The 13862-nt window shown below is 36.6% G+C and overlaps 2 protein-coding genes, 1 long non-coding RNA gene and 2 pseudogenes across 5 annotated transcripts; 2 read left to right on the top strand and 3 right to left on the bottom strand.

The window, feature by feature from the left end:
• Positions 1–1041: 1041 nt before the first annotated feature.
• LOC104745259 (transmembrane emp24 domain-containing protein p24delta6-like) lies at positions 1042–2480 on the bottom strand. Its single transcript, XM_010466454.2, has 4 exons — positions 2190–2480; positions 1585–1806; positions 1412–1488; positions 1042–1325 (listed from the first exon to the last, which is right to left on the bottom strand). The coding sequence occupies exons 1-4, from the start codon at positions 2397–2399 to the stop codon at positions 1181–1183; spliced, it is 654 nt and encodes a 217-aa protein (XP_010464756.1). The 5' UTR covers positions 2400–2480; the 3' UTR covers positions 1042–1180.
• A 1738-nt stretch (positions 2481–4218) lies between these two features.
• On the top strand, positions 4219–6376 carry LOC104745258 (uncharacterized). Of its 2 annotated transcripts, none has more exons than XM_010466452.3 (4): positions 4219–4680; positions 5116–5785; positions 5878–6117; positions 6206–6376. In XM_010466452.3, the coding sequence occupies exons 1-4, from the start codon at positions 4599–4601 to the stop codon at positions 6228–6230; spliced, it is 1017 nt and encodes a 338-aa protein (XP_010464754.1). In that variant the 5' UTR covers positions 4219–4598; the 3' UTR covers positions 6231–6376. The 2 variants fall into 2 exon arrangements, with proteins under 2 accessions (XP_010464754.1, XP_010464755.1); XM_010466453.3 differs by having other exon boundaries at positions 4300–4680; positions 5116–5761.
• Positions 6377–7422: 1046 nt separating this feature from the next.
• LOC104745256 (transcription factor MYBC1 pseudogene) lies at positions 7423–9481 on the bottom strand (annotated as a pseudogene). The gene is made up of 2 exons (XR_015582762.1): positions 7896–9481; positions 7423–7804 (listed from the first exon to the last, which is right to left on the bottom strand). The product of XR_015582762.1 is annotated as a transcription factor MYBC1 pseudogene (transcript).
• Positions 9482–10535: 1054 nt separating this feature from the next.
• On the bottom strand, positions 10536–11970 carry LOC104748118 (putative FBD-associated F-box protein At1g05080 pseudogene; annotated as a pseudogene).
• A 382-nt stretch (positions 11971–12352) lies between these two features.
• On the top strand, positions 12353–13036 carry LOC147926269 (uncharacterized). The gene is made up of 2 exons (XR_015581450.1): positions 12353–12758; positions 12848–13036. It is a non-coding gene; the product is annotated as an uncharacterized LOC147926269 (long non-coding RNA).
• Positions 13037–13862: the final 826 nt, after the last annotated feature.

Below are 13862 nucleotides of genomic sequence, written 5' to 3'. Positions count from 1 at the left end.
AAACAAAAAATGAAATAAAATGTCAGATTTTGGAGATTTGTAGATATACGTTTCACATTTGTAGATATATTAGCTTACAACACCTAATCATATACACGGACGCATGGACGAATCTAAACCGATGGATTTACTAGATTAAAGTTTGAATATATGAGCTAGTGACATAAATTTTAGTTTTAGAAAAAGAAAAAATTTGTTTATATTTAATCAACTTTCCAAGTGACTAAAATGTTAGGTTTTCAAATGTAGAAATGATTTGAAACGATAAGAAAATAAAAACATAATCTCACAAATTAAGATATAAATTTAGATTCAAAATAATGTTTAGACATTACTTTAAAATGAATAAGATTTCAAAAAACTTCTAAAGTTAAAATAAATATTTCGTTTAAAATATGCCTACAACGCAGTGTTTAGATATCCCTATTTACATAATTGTCCACTGCGATACGTACATAAGCATATATACCATCAGTTTATGTATTTTGGTGGCCAATTAAATAAAACCGAGGCACCCAAACCCCGCATTGTAGGTACCTTTTACTTCTTGAAAGTCATATAACTAAACGGTCCATATGTGATGTAAGATGTCAATATATAGCATCTCAACCTGCGGCAAAACTAAACATACGCGTCACGTAGAGTTGACGTTATTGGTCAATGGTCATTTACTCATTATCAAAAGGTAATGACAGTACACTGTTTTGACATTATTAATCGTACTTTCAAACTGGCATTGATGTCCAAAAAACGACCTAATTAATAACTCTTAAGTCTCTAATTAGGATCATTTTTCCTTTGACACGGCCGTTAGCAAATGACTCTGTAAATGATGTACTAAAAACTATTAAAGTCACTCATCTCTGTACTCTTAATGTGTCCACCCTTCAAAGTTCAGAGCCAAAGTTCTACCTCTACCTCTTTCAAAGTATCAATTAATTACCACGATACAAAAATCAAGGCAAATATTATTTTTGATTAATTCTTGGTCTATATATGGATCAATCTTTCCTAGATGATTCTATAAAATTTCTGTGATCAAAAATAATATCAGGCACAAAAAGCATGTGTTTCTTTATTAATTTGGTATGTCCACTCTATAGTTACCCCCCCCCCCCCCCCCCCAAAAGATAGCACAAGACAGCAAATTTTCTAAAATATATAATAGTATAGAATGAAGTTAGATGAGCTTCTTTTTGAGGAAGTAGCGTTTGAGATGCCAAACTTGAATAACTGAAACGCAAATAGCGAGTCCTAAAGACATTAAGCTGAGATGCGCTACCCTCTTGTTTGTCTTCTCGTTTATATCCCTCATATATGCTTCCCTGCACCATTATTTTTCATAAATTAATCTTCATTTTCTAAATCCTTTTTGCATATAAATAAGATTGAGTTGAAAGTTATTAGTAACCTGAGTCTTAAATAGAGTATGTTGGCCTTAATACCACTCACTATTTCTGTAGATTTTCGAACCGCAAGCTCCACACCCTACAAATAACAATATACAATATATTCAACCACATGTGCTTCTCTGGGAACATTGTAATTAGATATATAATAATTAAAGACTAATGTAGGACTTGCCTCGATCTTTTCTTTCTTAGCAACAGAATCCCAGTCTTTGGTTCTGATACCGACCTTCCAATCAATATTGACGATGACAGAGTTATTGATTGAGTGATGTGTCTGGTCGTGATGCATTGATAAACAAGCTAGGAATGTTCCGCTCTCACTCGTTGTAAACGCAGCCTGACCGTACGTCATGTTTACTGTCTTGTACAGTTCCTTCCCGTACGGAGATGTTACCTACATTTAACCAAGACATCACATTGTATTTTATTTATAACTTCTCTTTCTCACTTACTCTACCCCAAACTCTCCATAACATTTCTACACCAAAGCCTTATTTTATCAATCTTATTTTATCAATCTTAGTGATCAACAGATCCAAAATCTCTTGGTAGAAACAAAATAAGTGGTTCATGAGAATTTTGTGGTGACTAGTTGATTTTTTTTCCTACAAATCTATATATCACCAGTCCAATATCGATCTCAACTTTGAATTTCTTGTTTAGCTAAACCTAAATCATTATCTTATAACTAAATCTTTCTGGCATCGTTTAAAAAGGATACAAGCATGCGAATTGGAGTATATATATATGGGTACGTATATGGTTAGTATACAAAACCTGAACATCCACTGTTGGACCAAGTTGAGTGAAACCCTCGTCGATGCACATGTAATCGAGGACAACGACGACGTCGGCTTGGATCTCTTCGTAGACGCATTTTACTCCTGATGTTGGAACCGATAACCATATCGCCTCGACCGCCGGCAAAAGAGAGGCACCGCCTGCAAGGCAAATCAAACCAATGAACAGTACCGGTGAGATCGCCATCGTTTGAGAGAAAGAGAAAGAGAAAGAGATTTTTATGTTTAATGTTATTGCAAAACCAAAAAGAAAAGTAAGTTTAAGGTTATTTACGTTATTAAAGCAAAGGGAAGGTTTTAAGACAGTGGCGCGTGTCGTATGAGGTGAACAATGTCCACGCGCCGTGGTCTATGAGACCGTTTTTGGAGTACTTTACATGGAAACTGCGTTTAATTTTGACCAGCCAATATCTTCTCTATAAAGGAAATAAATCCAACAAAAAAAGATTTTCACATTTATTAGATTTTCTTAAAATAAATTTAAATTTTTATGTCAGCGACTGAGCAAAGATTACAACACAGACAAGTACGATGGATTTTATATACGTACGTGTCATGTTGGTATCAAATATACGCACTATGGACAATGGACTGGCTTGGAGCGGATCTATACAACTCGAGTCTCCAGACTTGAAGTACATATACTGATAGGGGCGGGCAACTACAAAACCAGTGCGAAAGCCTTTTAGTAGCTTTAATTTAGAGTCAGACCAACCATATCATGCGTTTTTACTTTTAAGTAGATTACGTAACGTTCGAGACTAACTGCTCCTATTTGATGATGAGTTGAGAAGAGACTCATCTTCAACCGTAGTCTTGGACTTTTTTTGGGATATACTACTATCACGGAAGCATGGAAGTTAAAAACATCACGGAAGCTTAAGCATTTCGAGTGGCAATGTGTGACTGGGTGCTTGGCAACATGTCAACGCCTGCATTATCGCCATATTGGTAGAGATAAAAGTTGTCCTAGATGTGGAGCGGAGGAGGAGACTATAAACCATATGCTATTTGAATGCCCCCCAGCACGTCAAGTATGGGCTTTATCGACAATCCCTTCCCATCCTATGGTGTTCCCTTCATCTTCCCTATATAGCAACCTCGATTTTCTATATGGGCGTGGTAAAGACTCTGGTGCAACTGATCAAAACTTGAGAGCGTTTCCGTGGATGATGTGGTACATTTGGAAGGCAAGAAATAAGAAAGTGTTTGAAAATATCTCTGAATCCCCGCAAGATACACTGGAGAAAGCTATCCAAGAAGAAGATGTTTGGAGAAGAGCAAATAACAGAAACTTAGCATCAGCGGTAGTAGAAGCATGCATACCTTCAATCCCAATTCCTCGAGAATCTCTTGTATGCTTTATAGATGGATCTTGGCATACAGAGGTGGATAGGAGTGGGCATGGCTGGATTGCGTCTATCGATGATAGAATCCTGCACATGGAGATAAAAGGATCGCGCAGAAGCCTATCCCCATTACATGCAGAGTTAGATACTCTTATTTGGGCTATGGAGTGCTTATTAGCGTTGGACTTGGATAAAGCTATTTTTGCTACGGATTGCTCAGACCTGCTAAGGATGACGTCTAATATCGAGGATTGGCCGACCTTTTCATCAGAATTGAAGGATTTTATTCATTTCAGAGATAGATTTGCTAATTTTAGTATTAGATATATTTCCCGAGAGGATAATATCCGTGCCGATAAACTTGCGAAATGTGCAACAGCACGAGGTTTCTGTTTTTCCCATATAAGCTCGTCGGTACCGAATTGGCTCTCTCTCGAAGAAAATCATCTCCGATAACTTAATATATGGAGTTTGATCGTCAAAAAAAATACTACTATTTTCATCATGGGAAAATCAAGTTGTGACACACCAACCCAAAGTCTCAAATAGAGTAAACTTTATGATTCCACCAAACCACTTCTCGATATAAAAATATAAATTTATTTGTCCAAAAAGTCCGACAATTTAACCCACCAAAAAACACACATACATTAACACATACACATAAATCATAAATGAATAAAATAACAAAAAAAAAAACAAGAAAAAAACAGCAACTGTCACATTATATTCTTCCCCACTTGATAGAGATTTGAGAGAGAGATAAAAGGTCGAGAAAGTCTTTTCATCTATCTTCCCCTTCATCACCCCTCTCTCTCTCTCTCAACCTCATCGTTTCGCGTTCTCTCTCTCTCTTCTCTTCTTCAGAATGCTCATCAGAAATTATCTCCTTTTCGTTTCCTTGATGTGTTTTCTCTTCTAATCTCCGGTCCGGTGAGATAGAGAAAAGCCCAAAAATTCAAAGATCGAAGAAGAAGCAGAGGATTCAACAAAAAACAGAGGAGATAAAAAAAAGGATTTAGCTTTCTCTCCAATCTATGGCTTCTATGACCGAGAAGGAAGCTATGGTTGATCCTTTTCTCGTTGAGGCTCTTCAGAATCCTCGTCATCGTCTCACCAGTTTAGTCAATTTCTCACCTTTACCCCACGATTTTAATTTTTCCTCTCTGTTTTGGGTTTGATCTGATTTTGGTCTCGTGCTAGTTTTCTAGGGTTTCATTGAATTGGGTCTAATTTATGAGTTTCTCTAATCCTCGATCCCTTTTTTGTTGTTGTGGATGTTTGTTTCAATTTCTGTGATGATTAGGGTTTGATTAGATCCATGACTATTATTAATATCCTCATGATTACGATTGTTTCATTGGCACACTATGAACACTCTGTTTTGTATTTAGTGTCTGTCTGATTTGGATTTAGTGTCTGTCTAATTTGATCTTCTTCAAATTTCAACACTTTTTTAAAGTTTAGTTTCTGTATCTGGAAAGATTCTATTTTCATATGTGGTTGATGGGTTGTATTATAAAAGGTTGCTTCTTTTTGTTGTTGTGTGTTTAGTTTTGCGGATGGAGCTTGATATACAAAAGTTCTTTCAAAACCCTGAGCAGCTTCAGTTCGAATTCATGCCGTTTCCAACATCGTACTTACGTCTTGCTGCACATCGAGTTGCTCAGCATTATGGACTAGTAACCATGGCTTTAGACAATGGTATTGGTGCTGGAGATGGATCCGAGAACAGAATCCTGGTGACTAAGACAGCTGAAAGTAGATTTCCTTGTGTCTGCTTATCTGAAATCCCTGTGAAACAACCCGAGAATGGTAAACCTGAGGGTTTTAAAATCGCAATCAAGCCTAGACCTAAGAGAGGATCTGGTTGTGGTGGTAGTGGATCAGAAGTTCAACAGAATCTTTTGAGAAGTGTTGAGGAGAGGAAAGAAGAGTATGATAAAGCCAGGGCTCGGATCTTTAACAGTCCTAGCAGTTCTGACTCTGAAGATTCTTCATCACTACGACCTCCCCCTACTCTTGAAGGGAAGGACAACACATGTATAAACCAGAATGAGACTGAAGTGGCGGTTAATAATAACAACCCTGTTGTTGTTGATGCTGTTACACGAGATTCTGGAAGGACTTCTCGAGTAGCCATTATCAGAGATAGAGAGAAAGATCGATATGACCCGGATTATGACAGGAGCTATGACAGGTATGTCGTGGATCCCGGTTACAGGTAAACCATTCCATCTCTTCCAGTGGTGTTATTCAAGAACTTTTATTAGATTACGCTCTGCTAAATAAAGAGGTCTTTCTCTTCTTTGTTAGGTACGTTAGAGTTATGCCGTCTGGCCAAAGCTTCAATCCAATACCGATCCACTTCCCGTTTCACGATGGGGTTTTCCCTCAGATGCCAAGAGGTCATCAAGCCAACCTAAACTACGGGCATCCGCTTAACCCTGCTTTGAGTCCCTTTACTAATAATCCGGCTTCTTATACACCTTGGCCAAACTCACCCTCTCTGAACTATGCACAGTTGTTCAATGGTCCAGACACAAATCTTTTCAGGTTTGCTAGTTAGAAGTGTTGTTGTTCAATTCGCCATTTGATTGATATGTCTTAAAACCTAGTGCTTACTCGTCAATTTGCCCTGCAGGCATCCTTCTGCAAGCAATCCCTGACGACAAGAGTAGTGGTTGTTTGAGTACTTCAATGTCTGTATGAAAAGCAGAATTCTAATAGATATTATTAGCCTTTAGGAGCTCTCTGTTTCTGTTCCGAACAATGGCTTCTTCTTTCTTATATAACAAGACATCCATCTTCTCTTTTTCTTTGAATTATATTATTATCAAACTTTGAATGAACTCCAAACTATGTAGTTAGTTAAAAAATCAAATCTTTTGATGATTGACGTTCCTCTTATGGTGAACCAAACAAATTGTTCAAAGGAACTTGATTCTTAATTGGAGATCTTTCTATGGAAATGATGCTCTCGCGTTTGAGATCTTAAATTTTACACAACTTGATTATTGTTTTTTTTTGGTTACATATAAATATGGGGTGGTGAAGCCTTGGAGGGTCCTTTTCTCCAAGTTTGTAGAGACGAAGACACTTTCCCAATATTCCTAAACGAATAATCAAACACTCGAGTACTCTCCTTTGACCGATGGTCTCAAATCACAAGATTGGATTAGAGACTTGTGGATAAATTTGGATTTAGTAATCAACATTTTAGGATTGATATTAAGATTTATGGAGAGAAAAACCAATCAAGATTTATTAAGTTATTCTATTATTATTTGTACTTTCATTTGGTCACTTTAGATAATTTGGATAGACAACTTACTAGTCGGAAAAATAAATAATACTCCGTAGAACCGAATCGAAATACACACTCTTTACGTGAATAACCATCTTAGATATTTGATTTGTTTTTCTTAAGTTAAGAAAATAAACAAAGGATGGGGGGGTTAGACAAGATCAGGACATGCCAGCTATGAACCCACCACCCATTGCTTTAAATCACTCAACTCCTAAATAATTCTAACTTTCATTATAAAAGCAAAAAAAAAATCAAAAGTCGGTATACTTTATTTGGGTTTGGTCCATTCAATGATTCCATTATATGCGACTTTTATAAATGGTAGTAATGAAGTTTGGGGTATGATTAAGGATGAAAGAGCATAAGATCCTGGATTCTGATTCTGCTTCCCACATTGTCTTTCTTTTGTCTCTTTTAGCTTATTCCCTGCTTCATCATTCAGGTCATACTTTTACATTGTGTACAACTATTTGCATCAATGAATTGATCACTGGTCAATCACATATACATATCTTCTCTAACAGTTGCCAGTTAACAAGGGAATGGAACAGTTTTAGCAACTCAGCTTTAAGAACAAATCTACAACAAATGGGAAAGCAGAGAGAACATTATGAAGTAAGTTTTTTTGTTTGTTTTTCCATCAAGATTGATTCTTTTTCCAAATCTTGAGTGTGACCGTACCGTACTGTACGGATGTACAAGAGTAAACTCATCTTTATATGAATCATAAAGAAGAAAGCTACAAGGGTTAAAAAAAAAAAAACAAGCAGTGAACCTGAAAGACCACTTCAGAGACACAGAACTTGATCACACCACACAGTGAATCCCCCGGATTGTATCAATGTTAAAAAGACTGCACAGAGTAACGCCACGCGATAAGACCAGACTCAAAATCAATGTTCTTGATGACTGACTTGCAGAGACATTTTGAACCTATAAAAGGAATCAAATTTACTCAAAATTAACCACAGATCAGCATTGCAAGCTATTGTTTTACAAAAGGGTCAAAAAGAGTGTTTATTACCGAAAGATTTGGACTTTTCAATCGTCTCGAGTTGGGAATAAAGTTAAGACAGTTCTCCCTCCTCCATTAGCATTAGCAGATTCCAAATCCTCAACGTAATTACCAACTGGACTATGCAATGATGGTGTTGACATTCTATGAATTGGTTGCTGCTGCTGCTGCTGAGTTTGCCTCGTCAAGAACGAAGGATCAAACTTCCCATTCGTAGGTGATCCAAACCCATTACTAGTCGGTGAACCAAACTGTCCATTACTCGTCGGTGAATGGAATCCACCATTCGTCGGCGAGCCAAAATGAGCAGCTGCGATTTGTCGGTGGTGAAACTGAGCTGGCTGTAAATGAGGATTAGACGCAGCTGCTGCAGCCGCCGCAGCAGCAGCCATTTGTTGTTGCTGTTGAAGAGTAGCGATGGGAACAAAAGAAGGCATGAAATGATCAGAGCTAGGAACACGATTAGGATGAAGAAAATGAGCAGGGACAGGTGAGCTAGCAAATAGACGATCCGTAGCCGGATCTGAACCAGCTCCACCACCAGAAGACAAACCTTGCATCCTCTTAAGATAAAGCCTATATTTTTGCAAATGGCTCGCAACGTTTTCTCTAGTCAACCCATCAACACTCATAAGCTGCATAATGGTTTTGGGAACAGCGTTCTTAATCCCTAAATGGGCAACCGCATCAACGAAACGCTTATGAAGCTGAGGAGTCCAAACGAGACGAGGTCGTTTTAAAGTCCGAGCAGGTTCGTCTCCGGCAGCACCACCAGAGCCTAGATCTGCTGAATCAGCAGCGAACTCGGCTGATGAATTGGCTTGTGAAGAAGGAAGCTGAAGCTGAGAAGGTGGTGTTGTGGGAGTTGTTGTTGTGGTTTGGTGATGATGGTGATGGTGAGGTTGAGTTGAGTTATTGTTTCCGTGACTTGGGCTTCGTATGTCGAAGGCTAGTGCTAGATCGGGTGAGATTAGTGATTGAGATAAAGGCATGAGCTCTTCTGGTGATGGTAACTCTTCTTCCCATCTTGCGAACCAGTCTGACTCTTCTTCTCTCATTATCTTCAAATTAAAAAAAAAAAAAAAAAACAGAGAGCTTATAGAAATCTGAGATTTTTTTTTAACTGTTTGATTTCACAAAAACAGAAACATTTGTAGATTAGAGATCATAGAGAGAAAGTAACAATTCCCACTGAGATGAGACTCGATCTGGAGGGGGGGGGGGGGGGGGAAGAAAAAAACAAACTTTTGAAAGTTTACAAAGTGTGAAGCTTTAAACAGAGAATGAGAAATAAAGGTTGGATTTTTAACAGAGTCTGGCTTGAAGAAGAAGAAGAGAAAAAGAGAGAGAGAGAGAGAGAGAGAGAGAGAGAGAGAGAGAGAGAGAGAGAGAGAGAGAAAGAAACGGAATCTGAGAAATTAGATGATGATTGAGAAAGATGGAGAGAAGTTCGAGGTGGATCTTCTTCTTTTTTTTTTTCTTTCTTCTTAGCTTTTTTTTTTTCTTTCCAATCTCTAAATTTATGATGAAAGAGTACTTTACCAAATCTACAATTTTTCGAGTTCTCATTATTATTAGTTTATTTTTTATTACATAGTTTTTTCTTTATTTCAATCATATCAAACAATATACTCGACCGACGCTAAGGTTAGAATCGATGAAGTGAACCTAAACCAGACTACAACTGGTTTGTTTTGTTTGTTTGGTTGATGATCCTTTCTTTTGATTGCCTCTCTTTTTAGTAAATACTATTAACTTTTTTCTAGAAATTATGGTTCTATTGTGATTACAAACTTTTGATTAGTGTTGTAAGTTATATAATTCGGTGTGTTAGTTTAGACTTTGGAAGAACATGATAAGATTGATCACTCTTTTTGGCAATAAAAACGTGTTTCTTTTCTATTCAGTTTTCTTTTTTTAAAAAATATGTGATGCTGTTAGTATGTCATTGTCAATAAATAATTATGTTTTTGGAGAAATTGGAATGCCCAATGTGGGTTCACTTGCAAGCAAAGACAATGAACAATTCTAATAAGGATCATACTGTCATCAAATATCATTATCTTTTTGGTTGAACAATAATGAAAACGTTCTAACTGTTGATATTAATCCATTCCTAGTAAAGTTAGTCATTTAATATTCTTTCATTTCAAACCAGTATTTTTGTATGTTTAGAACATCTGCATATTCATTAATAGCTAGACATACGCTACCATACCACCAAATTAGCGAGATAGAGAAAAATATGTTCAAATTATGAAGCTTGAGTGTTAAAGAGAGTGGGAATCAAAGAGGCTTATGTATCTGCATTTTTACCAGCCAAGATGAAGATTGTCATAATAAAATCAGAAAATTAGGACGAGATAATTGAAGAAAGAGTCGCTAGCTGTATGCAAAACCAAAACTTAGAAACAGAGAAAATGTTTCAGAGCAAAAAAAAAAAAGATTTTCACCTCACCTCCATAACATATTTTTCTGATAGATAGAATGAATCATTAGAAGGAAAAAAAAATGAACCTGATTACTCTTCTTCTTGTTCATTCTCTACATCTCTAACGCAATCAAGCAGAAAACTGAACCTGAGCTGATGCTGAAACCCTATACATAGATTCTAACTCCTCCAAGTCCATTATCTTCTTTTTCTCTTCATCAGCCTTGTAATATCTCAGTGAGATTCTCACCGTCTTCAAACATTTTGAGTTTGCGAGGATGTAAGCCAGAAATTTTTTCTCTGCTCTACTTCCTCCAAAGCCTACCCACTTAAAGATCTCAACCTGAAACAACAAGCATCCCGGTACAGAACTCGGTTGGTTCCACGAAAATGGGACTATCCCGACCGAATAGATGAAAACCGGCCTGACTCTGAGAAGCAACAGAGAGGATTTATATATAAACACGTTTACTTTAAATTTTAAGTCCATCATCAAAAATCAAAACTTGTTCGATGAAGAGGGGAGAGAGGTATATACTTACAGACATGATCATAAGAGCTTTTAGTTTAGGAGCTTTATGAAGCAAAAGCATAAGTGGTTCCAACCAATTGTCGGAATAATGTGTCTGCAAAGTAAAATAAATCAGCCGAGAGAAGTTAATGGCACTAAAAACTGCGACCTGCAATTGCATGAAACAGAACACAACGTAAGTAAAACGCAGCAATGTGATCACAAACGAAGAGAAGTAAAGAGCCGAATGGTATCAAAATATTTACCTTGATAGGACCCAAAGCAAGTAACCTGACAGAGGACAAAGATGTCAGAAACTCTTCATTCGGGTGAGAACAGTGGAGAGAAACCTTGGCCACATCAAGGCGAGGCATGTTCTTGATTAAGAAACCGTCTCGTAAAGAGGCAGTAATGTAAAGGTAATTCAATCTTGGGCAATCTATAACCAAGCGCTTAGCATTGTCAAATACTGACCGATCCTCATACTCTAACTTCTGTAAAGAAGGAACTTTCACACTGAATATTGTCACATTGCAATCACTAATCCGGCGCACGTACAAATCTCTGAGAACAGGGCAACTCGATAAAAGCTTAACATGAGAATCTTGGTCTTTATACACCACAGCATCAAGGACCAGCGATTCAAGGGACGGGAGGCAAACCGGGGAAGGAACATCAACAAGAAACTTGCCCGATAGACTCAATTTCACAAGCGCTTTGCTGGTGTAAAGGCGCTTAGGCAAACTGGTAGGATCTGCAATTGGTATAAAGTTAATCCCCAAAATCAGCTCTCGCCTCTCGCACGCAACGGTCAACCGCGTTTAAAACCCACTTTCCGGTATCGAAATCAACCGGAGATTTAAGTTGGATACTAAATATTTCTAGTGAAGGTGCCTTGTGGAGTTGCAATGACTTGTCAATGAAGTCCCAACCACATATCTCCGGGTAAAACTCTTCTATGTTGCTATTTGTGTAGTCGAGTTTAGGGAGCATCGTCCAGACAAAACGCCATCGTTTCGACAAAAACATGGTGTTCACCGCATCTTTTATTGGGATTAGACACAGTATCTGCACCAGCAAATCTTCAGGCAACGACTGATCCTGTCCTCGCAACGACAACAAATCCCTGCTTCTGATGGCATCTCTGGTGACAGAGTTTTTTTTTGTGTGGAGAACAACAAATCAGATTAGCGAAAACACTATGAGATTTGGTGAGGAAAGACCTTACTTAGACCCTTTTGCTTTTCGTTTCGTCAAAAAAAGGAAAACCCTAGTTTGATGTAGTAGAGGTTTCTTTCGTAGGAAGATAAGTTTTTAAGAAATTGCGTCACTGCTGCGTAAACATAGGGCTTTTGATATTGGGCTTCTTAGCCCATATTTTGCAAATTTCGTTACCACTCTATTTCGAGTATTGTCTCTGTCCACCTTTAGCGGCGACTTCACTTTAGATTCTTCTAGGGTTTCCAGATTGTGTACCACCCCTAGGGTAATATATATTTTTTTTTTTGGTAAAAGGTTAAATTTTATACCAATTTTCAGTTTTCTCTGTACAAAAAACGAAAAAGACAACAACTGCAGCTAAAAAGGGAAATTAATACAATCAAAATAAGTAGCCAAAAGGGAGGAGGAGGAGTCGGTTGCCCCTGGAAGAGAAAGGAGGCGGTCTATGATGGTGCGATCCACCTTAGCTTGAAGCACCGTTTACACACACGTTTACAGCTGAACTCGCAGAGATTAGATTTGAGGGCGGCTAGCGACCAGAGAAGAGTAGTAACGATACGTCATCTCTGTGCTTCTTTATCTACACTTTTTGAAAAAGTGATGACGCCATCGCTCTTTCCCAAATGTAGACAAAGCAATACCGTGATGACATCATAGAGATTCTGTTGATGTTACGAAAGTGTTTATATGTTCATCAGATGATCGATTGGTATTTTATTTTATTTTCTTGATTTTCATGATTGTTGTTTGATTCTCACTCCAAACCATAACTCTTGTTTTTTATTTCTTTCTTTCCAGATCTTGCTCTATCTTCTTAAGTTACAAATGCGTGTGATGATGGATCTAGAGTTCAAGAGTTGTTCTTTATTTTGTTTTATTGTTTAATTGTGAATTTCGTTGTTCAGATACGTTTCAAAGATAAAAATATTACCAAGAAGATTGTAGACAACTAAATATCGTAAAGAACAAGATTATATGATATTGACGCACGGCACGGAGATAAACATGGCTGTGCCCTACGAGGCTACGACGATCGCATCTATAGCAAATTTCTCTAATTAAAGAAAGCTTGCAAAATCGTTACTCAAAATTTGATGAACAACAAGTTTTATAGATTTTGGGTCTCAATGGTAACTACGATCAGGGTGGCCAGTCCCTGATTTGGATCACTAATGATTTGGAAAATAAATCACCAGTGATTATTTAGAAATGACATTGCTAATTATGCAACAATAATTGTTATTTCGAGGAAATGTACTCAAAGATAATTGAGCTAGAAAGCTTAATTGTAGTTGATGATGTACCAAACTCGATTATTACCAGAATCAGAAAGTATTTAAAAGTATATATTTTTTTTTCCTACAAATAATATTTTTATGTTTATATATTTTTGATAAAAAAATAAAAAAATAAATGATTTGTATAATTTTACAAAAAAATATAACAACATATTATACAAATAAATATACCACCAAATATACGAAAAAAAAATACTAAAAAAAATTAAATAGCAAACAAAAAGTTAAAATTATATAACAAACAAAATTTGTGGGTTATTTAGTTAAATAATATTGTTAATACAAAAATTTACCAAAAATAATATAATAAAACTATACCACCAAATTTTAAGTGTAGTAGATTTTGTTATTAAACTATAACAGAATATACACTTTCTTTTTAAAAATCATTTTTTTCTTTTGTATTTCCAAAGGTGGAAGTTTTAAATATATATCTTTTTACTTACTTTATAAGATTATGTCATTTGAAATATATTCAAGACATTGACAACTATTTCTTTATTTTTAATAAGAAA

This window comes from Camelina sativa, chromosome 15 (assembly GCF_030686135.1).
Source record: "Camelina sativa cultivar CO46 ecotype springtype chromosome 15, ASM3068613v1".
NCBI classification, from domain to species: domain Eukaryota; kingdom Viridiplantae; phylum Streptophyta; class Magnoliopsida; order Brassicales; family Brassicaceae; genus Camelina; species Camelina sativa.
This window is presented reverse-complemented; position numbering and strand designations above follow the sequence as displayed.